Source organism: Lytechinus pictus, chromosome 17 (assembly GCF_037042905.1).
Source record: "Lytechinus pictus isolate F3 Inbred chromosome 17, Lp3.0, whole genome shotgun sequence".
Taxonomy (NCBI): Eukaryota; Metazoa; Echinodermata; class Echinoidea; order Temnopleuroida; family Toxopneustidae; genus Lytechinus; species Lytechinus pictus.
The window spans coordinates 5,603,543-5,626,075 of record NC_087261.1 but is presented as its reverse complement, the minus strand read 5'-3'; the positions used below and the strand labels follow the sequence as shown (position 1 = coordinate 5,626,075).

At 34.6% G+C, this 22,533-nt stretch overlaps 1 protein-coding gene and 1 non-coding gene across 5 annotated transcripts in view; one reads left to right on the top strand and one right to left on the bottom strand.

The window, feature by feature from the left end:
- Positions 1-5,144: 5,144 nt before the first annotated feature.
- LOC129280705 (syntaxin-7-like) overlaps positions 5,145-22,533 on the bottom strand; it is a 29,005-nt gene continuing 11,616 nt past the window's right edge. For 2 of the 4 annotated variants that reach the window (XM_064111940.1, XM_064111942.1), the window contains exons 5-12: positions 21,559-21,652; positions 20,563-20,700; positions 19,074-19,120; positions 18,316-18,412; positions 16,120-16,192; positions 15,134-15,216; positions 12,947-13,032; positions 5,145-7,907 (exon numbers count right to left, since the gene is read on the bottom strand). In XM_064111940.1, the coding sequence (XP_063968010.1) occupies positions 7,898-7,907; positions 12,947-13,032; positions 15,134-15,216; positions 16,120-16,192; positions 18,316-18,412; positions 19,074-19,120; positions 20,563-20,700; positions 21,559-21,652 (628 nt within the window). In that variant the 3' untranslated portion in view covers positions 5,145-7,897. Of the gene's footprint in view, positions 7,908-12,946; positions 14,023-15,133; positions 15,217-16,119; positions 16,193-18,315; positions 18,413-19,073; positions 19,121-20,562; positions 20,701-21,558; positions 21,653-22,533 lie in introns of those variants that run through there. The other 2 variants (XM_064111941.1, XM_064111943.1) reach the window with 1 other exon arrangement.
- On the top strand, positions 21,307-21,383 carry TRNAM-CAU (transfer RNA methionine (anticodon CAU)). The gene has a single exon. It is a non-coding gene; the product is annotated as a tRNA-Met (tRNA).

The window sequence follows — 22,533 nt, the reverse complement described above, 5'->3', positions numbered from 1 at the left end:
TTTTTGTTAAAATCGACGCTGTCTCGGGTCAATTTTAGATTTTTCTATCATTCCCTTTCCTAAGTAGTCTGTATTTCTTACCTACATTAATGTCTGGTGAGGGCAGCTTGGTGTAAACGTCCGACATACTGCGCTTATCCTAGTATTTGATGATCCCTTTGTGATTAATTTCACTTTTAACTTTGTCCCAAATTCATTTTAACCTCCGTAACGAATACTGCCACAAGTTTTTTCTCCCATTCAAAGTGAATGATATTATGTGATAAGGTGTCTGCAAGTAGAGTGATATTCATTAATAAATAATTGATAGGGAATTATCATATGTGTTTCCTGTATTACACAGAAATAAAGGACTATTCTTAAAAAATAAAATGTATGACTAAACAACTTTAACATCCGTAACGCACCTTAAGAGAATATGCACTTTGGCGGTTCTGTTAAGGATTCAGTATTATATAGGATAAGACACACCTTTCATAATAAATACAATTTCCAAAGGTATGGCTGCTAAATAAGGACCACGTTGGACCATAAAGCATAAAGACATTAACTTCCGTAACGCATTAACTTCCGTAACATTTTTTCTTGAATATGCTACAAATTTGTGCTATACTGAATCACTCCGGATCATACAGATATAAATCATATAAGGTACCGTCCACCTATTTACCCATACAAATGATAGCTATTCATCCTTGTCAAATTATTATTACAAACCTTATTTTCAACATCACTTTGAAAAGAGGGTAAATTGCCAGCGAAAACAATTTCCCGAGAATTATATATGATATATAATGCTTTTAGAATTTTCAATAATTCATACTACAAATTTTGAATATTGGCATCTTCTTTAGAATTTAAAATTTCTAATTTCCTTTGCTATATAAAGTGCATTAACTTCCGTAACAATTACTGTTACGGAAGTTAATACACTCTTTGCTGTACTTTGCTGAGATTGATAGCACGATTCTAGTTCCAGAACAGGTGACATGGCTTTGTCTAATGCTGTAGTCGGCAGAAATGGTGTAGAGAAAGGGAAGAAGGAGAAACAATTAAGCTTTCATGGAGAAAGAAGACAGAAAAACTGTTTGCAATGTCATGAGGAGGGTTAATGTATCACCGATCAAAAATGTGAGCGCAAAGCGCGAGCTAAAACTTGTGTATAGTCTAACCTGAAAACTTTAAATTCTAGCATTTTTATGTAAAAATGATCAGGATGTTATCTGAATAAACTAATAATGCGAATTCAAAGTGCTAGCTGATTTTTTTTCGTATTCTGACTGACGACTTGACATTCTAAACACTTTTTGTACCAATTACAAAGATGGGTATCTTAATTGATGCGACTGTAATTTTTTTATATTTTGATCTGAAAACAATAATTTTTGGACGTTGTAATTTGAGAACAAGATATATATCCAATAAACAATTATTGCAAAGGTAAAACGCGCGCTTTTTGAGGTTTAGTCCCCGAAACGGAACATTCTACTAACTTTTTGTAATCATAAAAAGGATGGGTGTCTTGCTAAGGAAATGATGCGCAGCGGGTGCGAAGCGCGAGCTGAAAATATGTGTCATTCCAATATGAAAACCAGACATTTTAAGCACGCTTTCAAATAAAGAGGATATAAATTGAATAAAAAATAATTTTATGCAATAGGATACAAAAAGAACAAGTGGGGATTACATGTATGTACACCATCAATCAACTTCTAATATTCATGAAGATGTGCTTAGACTAAATTGTTTCACTAAAATAATGCAAATCTTTAAAATTGCATAACTTCGTTATTCCTTGTTCGATTTTGATCATATTTGCAGTATTTTGTTTGTCTGCATATTATTTGTTCAGATCATATTTTTTCCGCCTGGATGACCCCTTTAATTCGCATGAAAAGTGCTGAAATAATCGATAGAGGCCTACTGACATGAAAAGATGGAAAGGGGGGTATTTCAAATACTCACGGTTTGTTAGAATTTATAAATGAAAAACCTATTTCGATAATCAAACATTTTGGCTATTCATCATTTTTTTAAATCACGAACAGGATGCGTAATTGCGTATCTCAATGAAACAAAATAATGAAAAAAAAACGCGATAAGATCAAATAGATTCCATTAATAATTTATATATTTGTGAATTTTTAGCCTCTTGTTTCATTCACCTTACTTTTTTACTATTCATTTCCCCATGTCCTTTTTAAAATGTTTTTTCCCTCTTTTTCTATCTTTTTTGGCTATTGGCAAGCGGCAGGATTCCTCGTAACCCAGAGAACTCATCCTGGTTTCGGGACTGCGATTGTTATATTTTGTTTATTGCCAGAAACTTTAAAGATGAACTGTAATTCTGTGGCCCGGTTATTCGGTTTTCTAATTCCAACTTTGAACAAGAACGAGAATAAAATTACAGTTTCCGTTTCCCGTTATGGTTTTCACATTTTTTAAGGGGGGGGGGGGTTGGCAAATTAAGCTATGTGTTCCACATTTATCTTTATTTATTTAAAAAAAGGTTATACGAATACCTAAATATGGATTTTCCTAAGCTAACAAATAAATACTTCAATTTGTGACTTGATTTAACTTCCGTAACGAAGACTGACAAGGGTAAATGCCACTCGAGGATTTGATGGTAAAGTATCTTGGGATTCCCAGAATTGGTCATTTAGGATTAGTTAGGGCCAGAACTTAAGATGAACTACAATTCTGTGGCCCGGTTATTCGGTTTTCTCATTCCAACTGTGAACAAGAACGAGAACAAAAATGAAAGTTGTCCGTTTCCTGTTCTGTTTTTAACATTTTTTATTTGGGGGGGGGGGGGGGAATTAAGCAATGCGTTCCACATTCATCTTCAATAACTTTAAAAAAATATTATACCAATACCTTAATTTGGATGTTCCTAAGCTAACAGAATAAGTAGTGCAATTTGTAACTTGATTTTAACTTCCGTAACGAAGTTTGACAAGGTTAAATGTCATCGAGAGGATTTAATGGTAAACTATCTTTGGATTCCCAGCATTGGTCATGCATTGCTAAGGATCTCAGGTTATTGATGAAAGTTATTTTAAGGTTGCCTCACTCAAATTATGAACATTAAACTGAACGAAAGATGTGCAATGATTTTTTATAGTAATTTTTGTTAAATGTTATTTGGTAAAATCCTGCTTCTGAAAAAGAATATTGAATATTTTTCTATCTTGCAAACACTTTGGCTTCAGTAAATAAAATTGTTGATACCACAGTGAAACTAAATGGTGTGCATTTCTATTTCAATCATTTCAAAAGTGATTTAATTGAGTAACATAAGTGAGCAATGCTATACGATTAACCTCCGTAACGTTGATATACAGTGCTTGAGTTAATCTGGTCATTACTTCAAATTGACGCAACAGCGACATGCCCCTTTTCTGTTGCCACTTTCTCATACATGGTACTTTCACAACATGTATCTTTCAACCCATTCTGTAGACTTCATTTTTACGATTTTTCCCCCCATCGATTGTAGCATTTTTCTGAGAATGACCCAGTAATGATGTATATTTATCTACAGAAGTTTTAGTGCCATTGATAATTGTACCAGTTGACTATGAAAAACAAAGCTTTGTGTAAATTTTATAAACTGTGTGATTTAGAACTCAATGAGATTTAAAAATGTAAATATTTCCTTAGTCTTGATGAAATTATCTATCTTTATTTGTGAAACAATTTTTTTTCCATTTCAAAAGTCCTAGAATGTGAATGGAATGTACATAAAGTTAAAGAAAGCTAGTTTGTACAACCATGGGCATTGGCAGATCCGGGGAGGGGGGGGGGGGAGCACATGGCCCGTGCCCCCCCTTTTTGAGAGCCATGATCAATATTTTTAATGCAAATGTGCCGCTTTTACGCAAGTGGCCCACCCTTTGAAAGTTACAGCATATTTTTTAATGTTAAAGGGGAATCCAACCCAAATAAAAACTTGTTTTTATAAGAAAATGAAAAATCAGACAAGTTGATATGTGAAAGTTTGAGCAATATTAGACACACAACAAGAAAGTTATGAATTTTTAAAAGTTGTAAATAATGGTAATCACTATACTCATGGAGACTTCAAATTGGCCGCATATGGGATGTCATAGTGATGTAAGGCAAGGACTACTCTTCCATGTACTCCACTTTATATTATGGCTAAAATGTAATTTTTCCAAAAAGTTTTATTTCAAATTATATTTTTCTTTCATGAGGACATTAAACAATATACTACCTGGGTTATATTTTGATTACTGCCCAAGGGGAATGGGTACTTAGGAGAAAACCACAAATCCCTGATAATAAAGTACATGGCCTGTGGGAAAGTTGTCCTTGCCTCTTGTCATAATTTACTTACCCAGTTGCCAATTTGAAATCTACATACTATTAGTGATCCCAATTTTAAAGCAGCTATAACTTTCTTATTGCTTGTCCGATTTCTTTCAAATTTTCACCATTCTGTTTAATTTATTTTTCTCCTTCCCAACACAACGTTTTATGGCCAAGGCTGGATTCCCCTTTAATATGTCGTTCATTTACCTTTTTTTGCTTTTCAAATTTTATGTGGACGAAATTACCTTCAATTTTGGGTGAAAACTTTTTTTTGCTTGTCAAATTTTAAATTTTCCTTGGGAGAATGTGCCCCCCCCCCCTTTGGAAAAAACCTGGATCCGCCCCTGACCATGGGGATATGAACACAGAAGAATCTTCATGGTGTGACCAATAAAACTTTCATTTGTTGCATCCAGATTGCAGTAAATTGATACGGTCTTTGTACAGTCAGTCATTTCCAGAACTTGAAAAATTGAGATGTAAAAAAACCTTATGTTAAGATTTTATATGAAATTTTGCCCAAATATCATATTCTAGAAGAAAGCCACACTGATTTATTATGCTGTATATAATAAAAAAAAAATGATGTTAGTCAAATTCTTTCCTTCAAACCAATTGGTCATATATCCTGAAGATATATTGTATTTCACAATTTCGGAATATGAACTGTGTGTGTGGAATTGCCAAGGTGTACCTAAAATTTTCTTCTAATTGTACTGACTGATTATGGAAATCAAGAGTGCCGAAGAGACTCCTATTTATAAAGTATACCATTTTCTAACATTACAATATAAATACCTAACATATCATAAATCAAAATACCTTTAATACAACATAATGCTTTGTCATACATGTACCCCTATTCAAATACATAAACAATATACTAAAAATATATTATATATCTTCCTTGATTTACTTACATTAGATGTCATCGCTTTACATTTAATACAACATACCTTACGGTAATCATTCATGATATACCAATATTCACCAATCATATACAATATACACTCTCATTCAAATTCATTTTCATACTGTTTGATTAAAAAAAAAATCCTCAATAAATGCTTAATCCGGAAATTTTCTCAGAAAAGCAAATATATCTGTTTAAATTCAATTTTGAGTTTACCATTAAATGTGCTTGAAGCTGTTATGTGGTTTAGCCCTCTCCAGGGATGAAGGATGCTTAGGTACCAATGATATTAAAGAAATATACCAAATAATGAGAGCATAATATAATTTACTCATTGATAACTGATCATGCTAATTTTCACATAGAAGTAAAAAAATCTATACACAAATAATAATACTTATATTCTAGAGCAAAATATAACATGTTTATAGCTAAAATAACTTTTACTTTGGTTGTAAAGCTCGTAAATCAGAGTATTCTTTGTTAAAAATATGGTTACATACATGTAAATAATAATGAAATGCTGTGTTAGTGTCTTTTCTTGAGATACAAATCTGGATATGTATTTTGTATGTGTTGTGTTATTGTTTCCACTGTTGTTTACACCCCCAACATACCAAGAAGATAAGCACTTGGTTAAGCAAAGTGGACTGTGGATAAACCAATGGAGTTTATGCTGCATGTGCACCAAAGTCACCTGAACAGGTGAGAGCTCTTTTCATTCTATTTTACAAAAGAAACATGGGATTGAGAGGAGGAAGGACTTCCATATCCACTTATTGTTAAAGGTCATTAATCTGAAAATTTATTAATTCAAGAGTTGATTTAATTATTCAGGAGTTTCAATATTCTGAAGGTTCACTTGTCCATTAATCCCATGAAAATAAAGTTAATCATTCTGAAGGCTTGTTAATGTGACAACAAAATAAGATTCATTCATCAAAGGTTTTATTTTACTTTTCACTAAAATTTGATTTGATTATTCTTTACCTTTGGAATAATGCGTGTAATTATCATTCTTTGCCAAATGATACCTCAGTATAACACGCATTCAGAATAACAAATCATATTTTCTTGGAATAACGAACCTTTGGAATAACAAGTGTATATCTTCTAATAGAATAAGAAAATATATAATTTTCTTCTACCTATAAAGAAAATAACAGAAAGACAATCAGAGTACATGGCCAACAAATGGTGTACATTTACAAAGGAGGTTTAAACCACCACAAGCATAACATAATATGAATACATGTACATATACTAATTTTGACTAGAAACAAAATTTGCATTGGTATTGGATACCACGTTTCTGAAGCAATTTTACTTGTAGGTCTGTTATGCACTTACAAATCCAGAATCGTGTACCTGGGCAATGAAAAATCTGGTCCCCAAAAGTTGCAAGACATACATGTATGTAAAATGAAGCCATCAGTTTGCAATAATAACTATGATTAGACTTGCTCAATATACCACAAATCTTAGAGATCTAAAATAACCAGGGTTACCATAAAAAAAAGCAAAGTAAGAAAATCATCCAACATGGGCAGTTTTAAAGATCTACAAAAAGATGTAGTACAGATGAAAATAATCATTATGAGCTATTGATTTAGGAAGAACATCCTCAAATGCCCTTATATTAAAAAGATAACAAATGGATGAAACTGTTGGAACAATATTGTGTGTATACTCCCATAAATATACATGCAGATCTATGTGCAGAACATGTCGTGATGTGTCCCATTGGAAGAATTTTAAAAAATGTTCATGATTTCAGTGATACTTTTACTTTTCCACAACAGTTCGTACTTGCATTATATACAATCTTTTACAATTACTTAAAGAGTTTCTTCATTTCGTCAACAAAACTGAATTTTTTTCTTTAACAGAAATGTTTGTTTTCTAGAGGAAAGTTATGTTGCCAAAGGAGATATTCATACTTTTCTTTGAATGGAAACATCCTTGAATAAAGACCAAAAGCTTCAGTCTCTGTACCATTGATTGTTCCGCTGAATTACGCTGGCTATACTACCTAGTAGTCAAATGTCAGAAGTTGTTCAATAAATCCCCACAAAAGACTGTTTTCTGTGACTACCTTGAGTAATACTCCACAATGCTTATGCTCATGTGAAAGATTAATTGTTTGGAAAATAGTTTTTGAGTAGTCTGGACAAGAGAATGAGGCAAGTCGAGTAATAAATCACTCCAATACAAAATAAATAATGCAGCAGACAGTTCTTTCTTGTTTATCCGTCCCCCTCCCTCAACTCCTCAATAAAAAAATATTAAAGACATTTAGACAAGAGAATGAGGCAATACCGGTAAAAATCACCCCTTCCTCCTAATCATACAAAAAACTAATCCAGCCACATGACAGCAGACAGTTCTTTCTTGTTTATACGTCCCCCTCAACTCCTCAATAACAAAATCTCAAAGACATTTACCCGATCCTTATTCCTAACCACATAGCATTCTGAACAGTTGGGTGAAATTTAAACAGACCACACATAACAGAGAGCATTATATACAAATACACATACACATTGTGCTACTAAATATGCTTTAGGCAAAGGAAATCATAATTTTTCAGTGACTGTTAATGGCTTCTTGGTGACTGGATGAATATCCCTTGGTTGTGATGAGTTTCTAATTTCTTCTGTAGATTAAAAATGGAATACATCACGAAAAAGCTCTTTAAACCATGAGGACTAAATGCATAAACATGTGTATATCTTGATAATTGAAAAGGCCTGTTTTGTATGAAGTAGAGTTCACCTCAATAGTAGATTATGTTGAAAGCCAAATGCTACAAATAGCATATACACAAATCAAGAATTCTATAAAGGAATAAAACATAATGTTAGGAAATGACGCAGTTCATACATGTAAACAAAGGAATTTTTTGTTATCCCTTGTTTCTAATTTTTCTTTAAAAATCTAATAGCAACCATGAATGGTCAAATCTGGGTTTCTCCATCCCAAGATCACTTAAAGGGAAAACTGCCACAAATTTAATTTTAAGTTGAATGTTCAGAATAAATAAAGGTATGGATTATGGACTCTTTTAGCCCTTTCCCAACCAATTCTATCCAAGATCTGTGAACCCAACATAATCTAATCAAGGGGGAGGGGAGGGAATGATAAAGTGCCCCTGTCAACAATAAAGCCATGGGGCTACCTTTGGCTTAATAAAGTTCATCAACATTTAGGAGTTAAAGTTGTAAGTCAGGGGTTCTTTAAATTTGTCTAATTGGCTGAAAGAGCAACATATCACATGACAAAATTGATAAAATGTTAAGATTACATTGTTAGTAACAGCAGATAGAGAAGTTCAAACATTGTTAGAAAGATAGCATTGTACAGTGTACATGTATGTTAGTGCATCACTTCAAATATGGAGGATTTCTTTTTTAGAAAATAAAAGGAAACAATGGTGCATCAATCACTAATATTGGAAGTTTTATTTTCATGAATTAGGTTTCATATAAGCAATAGCAATGATTGAAAATATTAAGAAGAAAATGAAATGATGATGAATAGTATTAGTGAAAACCCCACAGAAGAATCAGCCAAACAAAACACCCCTATACTTTGATCACAAGTAAAAGATGCAATAAGAAGTTTGCGTTTAAGGGAGGCTGTTTCATAAAGCATTCTGTGAAGTTATATCTGAATGACTGGAATATTATATATGGCAAACCACATTGGTACCTTTGTCAACTCAAATTTAAATAAAAAACAAGCTGAAGTAAAAAAACAATCTAGTAAACAATTAGTGCAAGATATATCTAACCCTAAAAGGACTGGCAATCATGGCTCCCCCAATGCTTAGCGAGGTATGTCTGGACTGCACAAAGATAGCGCTGCAAAACTTTGACTTTTTTATTTGAAGTCTCGCACAAATTTTGAGACCAAATTTGCAACATGCGGGTATAGCATCGCGATGCCACGTGACTTTTTACAAGACAATGTCATGCCAAAAATGGCTCATATTTATACTTTGTGTACAAAGTCTATTGGAGATGAAATTCATGAAACAGTAATTTTATTTTCATTCTAAATGGTCTACTTGATTAATTTAGGGTTTAATTTAGTTGGCTAATGGTTTGAAATAATTTCCATTAAAAAACAATGAAAAACAAAAAGATCAAACAACAAAGAAATACATAGGAAGTTATAAAACAAAGAAATACATAATGAAAAATTTGGCTTTTGCAATGTCTCTTTGTGGAAACATTAAATAACTTTACAAAGATGACATCTGAAAGAAAACATGAAAATCTGAAGTGCAATTGGGTGTTGAGTATGCAAATAATGTTTATCACAAATAAATTTGCATATTTCATTCATAATCAATAAAAAAAATAATTATTTGAATTTATTTTTAATATACTGGCTTGTAGTGAATGTTGAAAAGAATGTGGGCGCCAGTTTTCGGCGTGATCGCGCAAACGGCGGCCGACATGGGGGGGGGGGCCTCCATCCTCACCACATCTGAAATACCCCAGTCATTTTAGGATTAAGGTTACAATTTATCATCTAAATATCCTATGCATTATTGTATTTAATGTCTACAAGATGTGTGAACATATCAGAGCCCTCATCTTAGAAAGAGTTGCGATCGATCCGATAATCGCAACTATGGATGGCCAGCAACCACAGCATCTGAAATACATATTTGTTCAAAATATTTTCTAGATATGATGTATATTCACACATTCATCATTCTCTTGATTCAGTGTGAATTTCTTTGTTTACTAAGGAGATTGTGCAAATTTCCTGGATAAAGAATTATGGTATGGATGGATTTCTATAGTTGCGATTGATTGGATCAATTGTAACTCTTCGTAAGACATGGCCAAGGAATCCTAATTTTCACTCACAATGTATTCATTAATAAAACTAAAAGTTGTTTTATGGGGTTAATACATGTACTGTATGTGTAAAACATACAAGCCTGTATTCTCAACTCTGGTTCAATTAAAACTCTCATCTAAATGTGTGGTACAACTATGGATAGCAAATAGTGACAAATCTAAAAAAATACAGGTTAGATTTATCAGCTCATGTTACACTGCTCATTCATAAGTGTCTGGGAATAATAACAGAATTAGTTTTAATAACTACTAAAGCATGATGACTGAACACAGCGAATGTGAAATATAGAAATATCATGTTATTTTCTAACATTTTTGGCTTCCAATAAGTTTAGCAGAGTTTTGGACCATGGATTAAGTTTAACTAGACTTCAGAATACAGGCCACAGAATTGTGACCATCCGGTGCATCAATCTGCTTTGATGTGGTATCTCTGCATCGTCTCTGTGTACGTGTCTGATATCTCATTACAATAGCAACTAAGCGTTTGGTTCCCAACGGATTCTGTACTTGATTCATCCATTTTAACTGCCTTTAGGTCTGCAGAGAAATGTGTCAAAATGGTAAGTCTACAATTCTAAAGCTGTTGTTACATCACCATGAAGGAAAACTAGTAACAGGTGTTTGTGCTATGTGACTGCATAGGTTTGCCTATAATTATATGGAAAGCAAGTGACATCAAAATTTATTGCGTATGGGAAAGCCTGAGCAGATACAAGAGATTACATACAATACAACCCTACTTGCACCTTTGATTTCATCAATCCATCCGTGCATACATGTCATTCACAACAAATTATGATGTTGGTGGCTAGCCATGGATACATGGTATCATTGTCATGCCTAGTAGAGAATTAGTTAAATTTAAAAATAGTTTTGTTGTTGTTGCATGTCAGAAATTTTATGACAGGAAGGTACTCTGAAAATCGTGATGATGTTTGACTGTTTTGGGGCTTTTCAGAAGATTTTTTCCCCTCCTGATGATTTGCCACATACACCACAAGGTACAACTAGTTACATTTTAAAGTGTAGTCTTTCATTTTGTTGGTATTAGTTTCCCTGGTGGCAGCCAAAGAAAGATACAAAGAGACCTTAAAGGGATCGTAACACTCTGTGAGCAGCTGATTAAAAAAATTCTCAAACAAAAATGAAACATGTGTATCAGTGCTTGTATTTGTCCCCCAAAACCCTGAAACTGATCACAATATAGGATGAAAAACTCTAATTTAGACACAAGTAGCAATTTATTAGCCTGATTTTGAGAACCGTCTGTAAGACGCATTCAGCTTATGCCCAGTTTTCTCAAATTTAAAGTCTGGCTGTGTTGACTGCCTTCTGCTGTGTGTATCTCCTATACACACACTATTATTAGGTGCACTGTACATTCAGTGTACCTTGTACGCACTGTATGTAGGTCATGCTGGTTTCATCTAGAGTTTACATGTATGTGTTATAGTGTACAGATTTGCTGTATACACAGTCATTGAAACCAACCCCCAATTATTTTCAAACTTTGTTTTACATCTGCAAACTTTTAAATAGTTCCTGTAGATAAGATACTTTGAAACTTTTGTGATGGTATTTTGACACCATAAGCCTTATGTTTAGTCCATTTTCAAGAACCAAAAAGAAAATTTCTTAAAATCAGAGAGTGAAATTATCACTTTAAAAGGGCATCCCTACTAAGAAATCCCCACAGCAAGCACACAAAGTCCCTTAGTCTTGTATCCGGCTATTGTACATCACAACACAATTATTAAAAACATATTATTTAGACAAGGGTCACAGAGATTCTGAGCTGCCAATTTGAAGTTCACAGTGATTTAGTTATGATACATGATGGATAGAATATCAGTAGTTTGTTTCATAAAGCTGTTCGTAAAGTTACGCACAACTTTACGCACGAGTGGAACCTGTTCTTAGGCGCTTAATCTGTTACATAGGGATATCATTTAGCACAAGAAAGGATCACCAGTCGTGCGTAAAGTCATTTGTAACTTACGAACAGCTTTAAAACAGGCCTCAGGTTTCATATAATAAAGACAAGGTATTGTGTAGACTAACTTTACTGATTATGCTATGTTGGGAGTGTATGCACATGTAGCTATTGTGTGAAAGAGAATATGTCATCTATGGGGAGAGTATTTAATGTGTACTATATGTGCACTTGCCAGTGTGCGAAAGCAGTGAATAAACTATGTTCTATAAAGAAATGGGTCTCTACTAACTCTCTTCAGTGTGCATATTGATATATAGGGTGCATTGTATGGTCACGATAATTACATGAACATGACATTTGGAAGAGGTAGCAATTTGAAGTTTTTCTCTTAAATCATCATACTTGATGAATCAGTGAATGGAGATGCAAGCTAGCTTCATTGCAGGAGAGTTTTACCTCTTGTTTATTTAGTATCTTTGTTGTGGCCTTCAGTTTGCTTGCTTTCCTAAATATTTATCTTAACCAAAGAGGGTAAATGTTCACACATGTATTTCTCATATAAGTTGTGAATACTGGCTTTAATGTAAAAGAGAGCCCAAAGAAACTAATAATTCAATAAGGTTAGGAGTGTACATGTATTAAGACAGGAAACTTATTTTGCACAACAAAAAATCAAAGCAAAGGAAAGAGAAGAAATTAAAAAAATAGAATATTGTAAACACTCAAAGCGAAAAATTATAGAGGTTTTGAAACAAAACAAAAAATGGATGGTTAATTTCCCAAAGAATCCATATTAAAGCGAAAGTTACAGGTGCATTTTGCTGCTACAGTGTTGCCAATTTGCCACAGAATAAAAAAAGAAGAGCTGATTCAACTTACACGCTGAAATAGATGATTAGCGCTATTACCACTATGAGTACCAGTACACAGATCAACAACAGGAATTTCTTCCGTCTTGCTTTTGACTGAGAGTGAGGGTGTGAATAGCATTGAAAACCAAATGTTAATCATACATAACAATTCATTGAATAGGAATTAAAATATCAAATATCTATCTATAGCTAATGCATAAATCAATGATTGCCATTAATTGTAATATTTCAATACTGCATATAAAAAGTGATACACAATAAAATGGGTCATGGTTGAAGAAATTTTCTCCCTTGAACTCATTTTGCGACAAAGCCAATCATTATATTGCCATTGTGGTGACATAACCTCATATCTTGAAATGGGGGGGGGGGGGAACTTTGTGGCAATAAAGCCTAGATAATCTATCAAGTAATGTCAGGTTGTCCAGACATTACCCTCTCGTGGTTGTATGAGATACAAGCTTTTGTCATCCAAACGGCGATATCCCATGGAGATTTCAGGGGCTCATAACACAGAGGTTTGCAATCATACACTAAAGCAAAAATACTAGTAGGCCAATCAAGCTCCTTGTTAAATGCACATTGTGTCCAAAACACTGATCATGAACCTATCGGAAAGGTTCTTTCATATTTGCAATCTATCGCAACCTTTACGATATGAGCCCCAGAATATTTTTTCTTCTTTTCCATTGTAGGAAAAGATCCTTTCATAAAAATATAATCATTGACAAACATATACAAGACTGGACGTAAGGAATACAACAATATTAATGTACATATACAATTATGACCACGCTGGACAATCATGAAGCAAATCCGAAGAGCTTGTCCGTGTTACTATCAAACTGTCCTTCCATTGCGAATGAAACTGCCGATGAGGCCTTCTGCAAGTCAGTCAATGCAATAGTGACACAATAAAGATATATTCTCATTTTCCATGATTAAATCATTTCCCACGACATTGAGCATTTGAGACTGGACATATGGCTTCTATCGCAAGGAGAGATAAAGGATTAAAGCGATAACTCCAGCCAGGATTATACAGCAGATGAGGAGGAGGAACTTCTTTCTTCTCGCCTTTTTCTGAAATCGGATATCAGAGGTAAGGGAACAGAAGAAAACATTGAAAGAGAAGGATAAAACATATTGATATAGGATGGGTATGACTCCTACGGCCACATAATGCATGTAAAATACATACATGCACACAGGTGGTTTCAAACCGCCTCGATCATAAGAATCCCCGTTAAATTACGAGAACTTTTTAGGCTAAAAAATACCCATTAATTATTCCTGCATTCACACCGCCCTGAAACATACCCTTCGGGATAAGTTCCTGAAGTTACGAGCATGCGCAGTATGGTCTGATAAGCAAGCGAGGCGCGAGATTCAATATCGCTCGCTCAGCAGCCACCCACGGTGCCAGCGCCCAACTACACACTGGGGTAAAAGTTCACTTTCACATTGCCAAAATACCTGCAACCTTGGAAAAATCCCCATGAAAGTTCTCGTAATTTTGACAAGTACCTACTATTTAGTGGGTATTTTCTATCGGGGAGATTACGCGTAATTTGCTTTCACATTGCCAATATTAGAATTACCTGGTATTTTCTGATCGGGGTAAATTTCCCGATCAGAAAATACCTGGAACTGACGAACTTCGAGGCGGTCTGAAACCACCTAGTATGTGTATATTCATTTTGTTTTCAAACCAATGGCTATTTTACTACTATTCTGTACTCTGAAATGGGTTTTTCTACACACATGTAGTATGCATCTTACTGGAATGCTCCCAAGGGAGTGGAGAAAGTCTATAGATAGTCCATATGTAGACTGTAATGCACTTGAGACACTTTGATTAGGCGCTATATCAAACTGGAATATGATAATTCACAAATAACCCAATTCATTTGACCATTTGCAGGGAATAATTTTGCCTTACAAATTTGAGTAGCATATTTGGTCATAAGAGAAAAGCTCTCAACCAATGTACAGTTCGATATAAAAATATGCTATACAAGACTTTATGCATAGCAGTCTTTAAAAAATGTGGAGCAAATTGTGATGCGATACCAGGAAAATCATTCCCTGATTTGGAAAACAAATTGTACCTCTAATACCTAGTCCATCTAATGATCCTTTCCATGCCGAATACATGCATGTCATATTAAAGTCTGATCAAAGTTCAACTCACCTGGTATGTCACTGCTTTCTCAAGTTGTGTGTTGGCCTGTTCTACGTGTACCTCCGCTGATTCTACATTAGCTTCTATGCTGTCTGCAAATTGAAAAACATCATGTAAAATATTGAAGAAAGACAATGACAAATAGCATTTTCCCCTAGAGCAGTTTCCTATTAAACTGAAGTGGCTACCACAAGTAAATAATACATTATTATCATTACATAATTTGATAAAAAGTACTGTGGATCCTCTACTAAGAACAGGCATTAAAAGCAGTGGTGTAATGAAGGCCTGTATTTTCTCCAGCAAAAATAATCTCTATAATTGGTATGTGTAATAATGTGGGCTTCCCTTCTTTTGCAACAAGTTGTTACTAAGCAACAAATTTGTCTTTCAGAAAGGTTTTGGTTAGTTAGGATTGTGGGTTTCGTGGGGTTGCTCCCTCAACAAAATATTGTTTAGAATTAATCAGGTGTATTTGCAATCTGTAGAATAGATTGTTTCCCTTACAAAGCTTGTTTTAATTTTCTGTATTTGATCATAGCTTACTATTTTGTCAGTCTTCCTGTCAAATTATATAACTCTTAAGTAGTCAGAAGACAGAATTCATACTGAGGCGTTTAACAGAAGAGCTTAGAAAAAAAGCTGTTCGGGAAGTTATCATAATAATAATAATACATTTACATACCACATATTGCAAATTGCTTCTAAAATCAATCAAAGTTTTCAGAATCTAATTCTCAATTATTTATCATTCATATAATAATTTTAAAGAAAATTTCAACTTAGGCACAGAATCCGTTCTCCATTTGGCATATAAAAACAATAGCAATCAAATGAGAGTGGGAAAATAAATTCAGTTTCAGATTTGATTTATCTGAAACCTTGATGAAGCGGAAACATAAATTTTCCATCAACAGTGGACCTAAACATTTTTAAGGGTGACTATTTATGAATTGGGGGCATTTGAAAGAAAGGAAATTAGTAAATTTTCTTACCTATCATATCTCCCTGTTCATGGACCATGGTAGCAAGGTCTTTGAATATTTGGTTCACATCAAGAATATCGGACTGTGAGGAAAAACATGACAAAGGTTAATACTAAGAGCAAAATATGAACTTAAAGGGACCGTTAAACATAATGTTAGTCATCTTAAAGATTGCAGCCGACATATGGTCAGCATTCATCAATAAGCCTCTATGGTCGTGTGATCTAGTGGTTAGAGCATTGGACTCATAATCGCAAGATTATGATTTCGAATCCCCACTCTGCCATTGTGTCCACTTTGAAAATAAAACGCCAGAGAGCAATATCTGTTGTCTATAATGTCAGCCAAGTGACTGATTAAACTAGACGTAAAATGTTTCCTAGGTAATAATTGGTTATATACCAGGGGCCAGTGGCGGACCGTGACCCGGAGGAGACAAAGCATTATTCACAAACAATACAGTGCCCCCCCAATGCTTTGTCTCCTCCAGGTCACGGTCCGCTAGTGCCAGGGGCCTGTTTCATAAAGAGTTATAACTGTTGTAACTTTGCTATTATGGCAACTACCATGGTCACCTTGATTTTGATTGACTGCTGAGCCATGTTGCCATGGTAGTTGCTCTAATGGCAAAGTTACAACAGTTGTAACTATTTATGAAACGGGCCCCAGCTTGGCGTTTACCAGCAAAAAGCTGTTCTGCTGGGTTCCTGTGAGAGTTTTTTTTAGCATTGTGCAATATTACACATAAGTTTAGTTTATAGTTTCGTACTAGAAGTGAAAGATGCTAGCCCTATTATTAACATGCTCGTGTGTTTTTATACTTTTATATCTAAACACATCTTTTGAACATTATGATTAAGCCTATACGGCATGTTCATCCTTGTATACAATTCCTCTTTTAATTGCAAAAAGGCAATTAAAAGGCAAATAAGTATTATTTCATGCTTCCATGACTTTTTATAAGTATTATCCCACCACGCTTCAATAAGTAAATTCTTTTTCGGTTGCTCCTATACCTTAATGCTAATGATTCAAGATGTGAAAGAAAGTTTAATGATTCATTGATCAAAAACCTTTGTATTATTATGAAAACCTTTGTATTATGGGCTCCTTGGGTAAGAGTCAATGAAGAGATTCATATGAATAGTGATAAGAGGAAAACAAATGATAGGAGGGATGTTTTCTTGTCTGAACACACATGCATTGATATTCATTATGTGGCTGTCACATCTGGGGCCCGTCTTACAAAGAGTTGCGATTGAACCGATCATTGTAATTATGGAAAGCCAGCAAAGTCAACATATGTAATGCATGTTTGTTTTTCTAGATGTGAATATATATCCATAAAGTCATTGATTTCTTGACAAATTGGTGCGCTTTCGTTTGTTTACAAAGGACATTTTGCAAATTTTCTGTAGAAAAATTATGACACTGATAGATTTCCATAGAATTACATTTGATTGGATCAATCGTAACTTTTTGTAAGACCCTGATTATTGTGGCAAGTGCAGTTCATGCTGACATATGTAAACGGTGACACAACATTTGCTCCTGCGACAATTGCTCTGGGCTTTATTTTGCCCACGATATAGGGTTACAGTTAAGGTTGCAATAGAAATTTATGTTAGGTTTGGGGTGAGGTTTAGGATAAGATACATCGTTAAATCCAGGGTTGAAGTTGGTCATTCCTTTAGTGTGTGAAATTTACAGTAGAACCATTATTGTTGGAGCAAATGCCATGGAGCCATGTTGGCAAGCCATTTTTATATCAAGAATTCAAATCTTCATAACAAAAAATCAGATTCCTGACGTCAACAATCATTTCTTGATATCAAGATACAAAATTAACTATTACAATGGCTTTTCATACATGTATGTACAGCAGCATACAATGGGGCCTGCTTCATAAAGGCTACCACAGAAACCTTGATTTTGATTGGCTGTTGAGCCCTGTTACCATCAATAGTAGTTGCCATAATGGCAAAGTGACCATTGTTGTAAATCTTTGTGCAATGGGCCTCTGGTAAAATAGCCCCTTTATAGAACAAAAGTGATGATATTCAAGCTCTGGACCCTGTTTAATAAATCTTGTTATACTAACAAATTTGCCATAACAGTTAAAAGCTACTGAAATCCTCCACTCTGGTTGGCTGATTTGTTAACAAGTCTTAATGAAATGGGACCTTGATGCAAGATTTGACTCACCTCTAACTTTTTGAGTTGTGATTCCCTTTCCTTGATACCTTCAAAGTCTTCATAGCTGACCTGACTCTGTTGAGTCATACCTGCATCCTGTCTTGAGCTTTTAATACAAATCATCACATTATCATCTCAGCTATCAGGAAATCATCATAAGCAGAGCTTACACAACATCTACATGAGATTGTGCAATTTTCAATTAATATTCTTCTCCCATATTGGCAGCTACATGTATGAGGTGAAGAACTCATTTCTACTGAGACATTTTGCTCAAACTTTTTTGTTAGAAAGTTTCCATTTTAATGCTTAGTGAACTTCGTTGTGTTATGTTTGAAGATAAATACCAGTTGCGGTAACGATCTCAAAATTAGTTCGAACAGAATCCAATTAAATGACCCCCCCCCAAGTGTTTGTATTTGTGTATAAATAAAAAAATATTTGCCAACTGGCTCTGGAAAAAAAATGCTGAGAAATTAGCAAAATAAGCACGGAATTCCATGAAATGGGTATTTTTCTGAACAATATTAATAGACTGTCCCACATATGTCTTTTTGTGTTGGTGATCACCAGAATTGTCCGTTTTGGGCTAAGATTTCATGATTTCACAAAGATGACTTTATTTCAATGTACCAGAACTAGATCTGTGATAATATGGTGGCATTTAACCTTGGTTTTACAGACTTTCTCATGAAATAATTGTTTGCTGCAACTAGTTTCTTAAACCTTTTAAATAACAACATTAGACACACTGTGAGATACTTTACCTTTCAAAACCTATTAGTGTATCACTTGAATGATCTTCGTAACCTCCCTGTATTGAAGAGTGGTAAAACAAAAGAATGTGTGTAAATAGAGAGGACACTGATACTGTAGGTTGAAAGAAGCTTTAATACTATATATATATATATATATATATCTATTCATTTATTTATTTATTTACTTATTTATTTATTCATTCCTTTCTTTCTTTCTTTATTTCATCTACTTCACCAGGGTGACTCTGTCAGTGGGTCAAACACTTTTATACTTTATAGAGGCCCTGGAATACAATAACGAAAATACATTAGAAAAACAATAACAGAACATGTACATGAAACTTATTGTCAACTGCATTATAGTTCAGTAGAGTGGAGTCAGCAACTTGCAATAGATTGCAAATAAAAACTGAAATTTGCAAGTGTTCGAAGAAATATACCTGTAGGGTAAATTGCTAATTCGTCTACTGACAACTCGTCCACTCACCACATGGTCTACCTTTATTTAGTCTAATGCCATTCCGTCTATCAACATTCCGTGTTACAACCAATTGGTCCAATAACCATTTCGTCCAATCATCACTTTATCTAATCACCAGTTCGTCTATGACCATTTCGTCACATAGTCAGTTGGTCTATAAATATTCATTTTATTTTCATTCATTAGACCAAATAGGTATGTGGACTAAATGGCTATTGGACCAACTGGTAATAAGACCAAATGGTGAGTGGACGAAATGGCAATTAGACCGTGTGGAGAGTGGATGAACTGATGGTAGACCAAATGATGGCAGACGAGTTGCTAATTGAACGAATTGGCATTAGACCAATTGAAAATAAACCCACTATAGCAACGTATATTCATTCCTACTTTTATATTGCTTAACTCATCAACACCTCAACATTTAACTAATATTACTGATACTGTGAGCAAGAATCATTGGTAAATTGATGGATATTTTTTGCAACGCTTGTTTGTTTGGTATTCACTATTTATGTTAGTTCTGAAGCAACAAATTCTGTCTTTTGCCTGCAACCTGTTTCTTCTTCAAGGCTTGAGAGACATCAAACATCAATCCTCAATCGTAAAGAGGAGAACATGACATTTTTAAAGCAAAAATTCAATTTTAATGAAATTGTGCAATCTTGCATATATGGTACATATGTGTGGGCAGCTGCCTGCAAAAATCACGGGAGTATTGCATAGACTGTGCAATCTACATTATAAAACATGGTATACTACAAGAGAATATCAAGACAATATACTTTAATACTCAGTTTTATGCCATCCTACTTGCCATAACGTAAAGCTTTGGTGACATGACATTTGCTCCGGCGACAATTGCTTGAGGCTTAATTTCGTCTGAATAGGGTTTTAAGTTGGGTTTAAGGTAGGGTATGGTGTTAAACCAAGGGTTGAAGTTGATTGTTTGATGAGTGTGTGGATTTAGATCGGAGCAATTGTCCCCGGAGAAAATGTCATGGTACCAATACTCACTGAGGTTGTAGATCCTGTTCTGACTTTGTCGTAGGAATCTCTCTCTTTCTGAGCTGCATCTCTCTGTACTCTCTGGAACTGATTGAGTGCCGAGGTGAATTCACCTGTCAGACGCTCTCTCTGCATCTTCTGCTGCTTCTGTTAACCAACAGGAAAATTACAAAACAAAGTTGAAAACTTGATGACCCAGAGGGGTGCACAATACCAGTAATATACGTCCACGCCAATGCCAAGACCAATTGATTGGTGTCATTGGTTTTTTGGTAATGTGTACCCTAGGTATTTGATATATCAACTTCGTCTATAACATGACATTATTAAGATTATGTGTTTATTACAGCATATATGGGTAATAAATAATGTATACTGAACTAATTGAAAGGCTCAGTGTGGATACTAAAACAAAAATCTGAACTGGGGCCGATGTATGGTAGCTTTGACATTATCACAACTATCATGGCAACAAGACCCAGTAGCCAATCCTAATCAAGGATCCCCTGGCAGTTACAATTAGCCTAGCCCCGTCTTACAAAGAGTTACGATTGATCCGATCAACCTCAAGTATCAACGTCATAATTTTTTCTTCAGGAAATTTGCAGAATGTCTTTTGTAAACAACAAGAAGCACACCTATCTTTGTGCAAAAATGCTTTGTACAAAAATGTATTTCAGATGTTGACGTTGCTGGCTTTCCATAGTTGTAGTTGATTGGATCAATTTGTAACTCTTTGGAAGACGGGGCCCGGGTATGGTGGCTCAGTGGTAGAGTGCCTGCTTCATGAGCAGGAGGTCCTGGGTTTGATCCCCGACCAAGTCATACCAAAGACTTGAAAATGGGACCTTCTGCCTTCTTGACAGGGGTTGACATGCAAGAAAGGAGAAGGGTATAATGACATATTATGTTTAGCAGGGCCCACTGGGAGAACAGTTAATGAGGACTGAAGAGGCTATCATGGGTAAATACTGTAAATAAGTATTGCTATTTGCATTCATATACCTGGTCTGAATATGAAGGTGGAATGGAGTTGAGATCTTTGAGCATCTTGTTTGTGTCTTTAGCCAACTGGTTGGTATAGTGCTGTACTTCATCCCTGTCATATAGAGGGAAACATCAGAGCAGATGATAAAAAAGGGAAGAGAGTGAAAATAACAGTATGAAGATAAAGAGAAACAATGAGAAAATGACAGTGAGATTAAAGTTGTTTATAAAATAATAATAATAATACATAAGATTTATATAGCCTCTTTTCCATTTTGTTTAAATGCTCAAGGTGCTTTATAGAGAACAGCATTTAAAGAAAAAAAGTAAAGAGAAGTAAAAAAAAAAGGCACATTACGAATGAAGAAAAATGTCTCTCTTCAAACCTAGTACCTGCTGGTGAACAAATGCAATTTTAGGTTGCCCTTTATACAGGATGTTGCAGAGTTTGAGTTCTTCAGCTCTTGTGGTAGTGAATTCCTCAGGGCTGCTCCGGCATGAGCAAAAGATCGATCGCCCCAGAATTTTTAGATATTGGAATATGTAGAAGATTTGATTGGGATGATCGCAGTGTGCGTTCAGGTTGATACTGGGCGGCATATATAGAGACTTGGTGTATTCGGGTGAGGACCCATTGATGATATGATAAACCAGAAGTAGAATTTTGAAAACTACATACCTATTTATAAATACACATCATTATACAATATACTGCTAAATCTGTCACATGTGGAGTACTTTTCCTTTAGCATCTTGAAAACTACATACCTATTTATAAATACACATCATTATACAATATACTGCTAAATCTGTCACATGTGGAGTACTTTTCCTTTAGCATCAAGGTCGTGCGTTTGGCAGCAGCACACAGCGAGCTCTCTCATTTTTTATCGATGAAAAGGGGCCCCACTTGACAATTCTTCTATTATTTATGTAATATTAGAAGTAAATTCATTCATTTTCAATCATTAATTACTAATAACTCATACATTC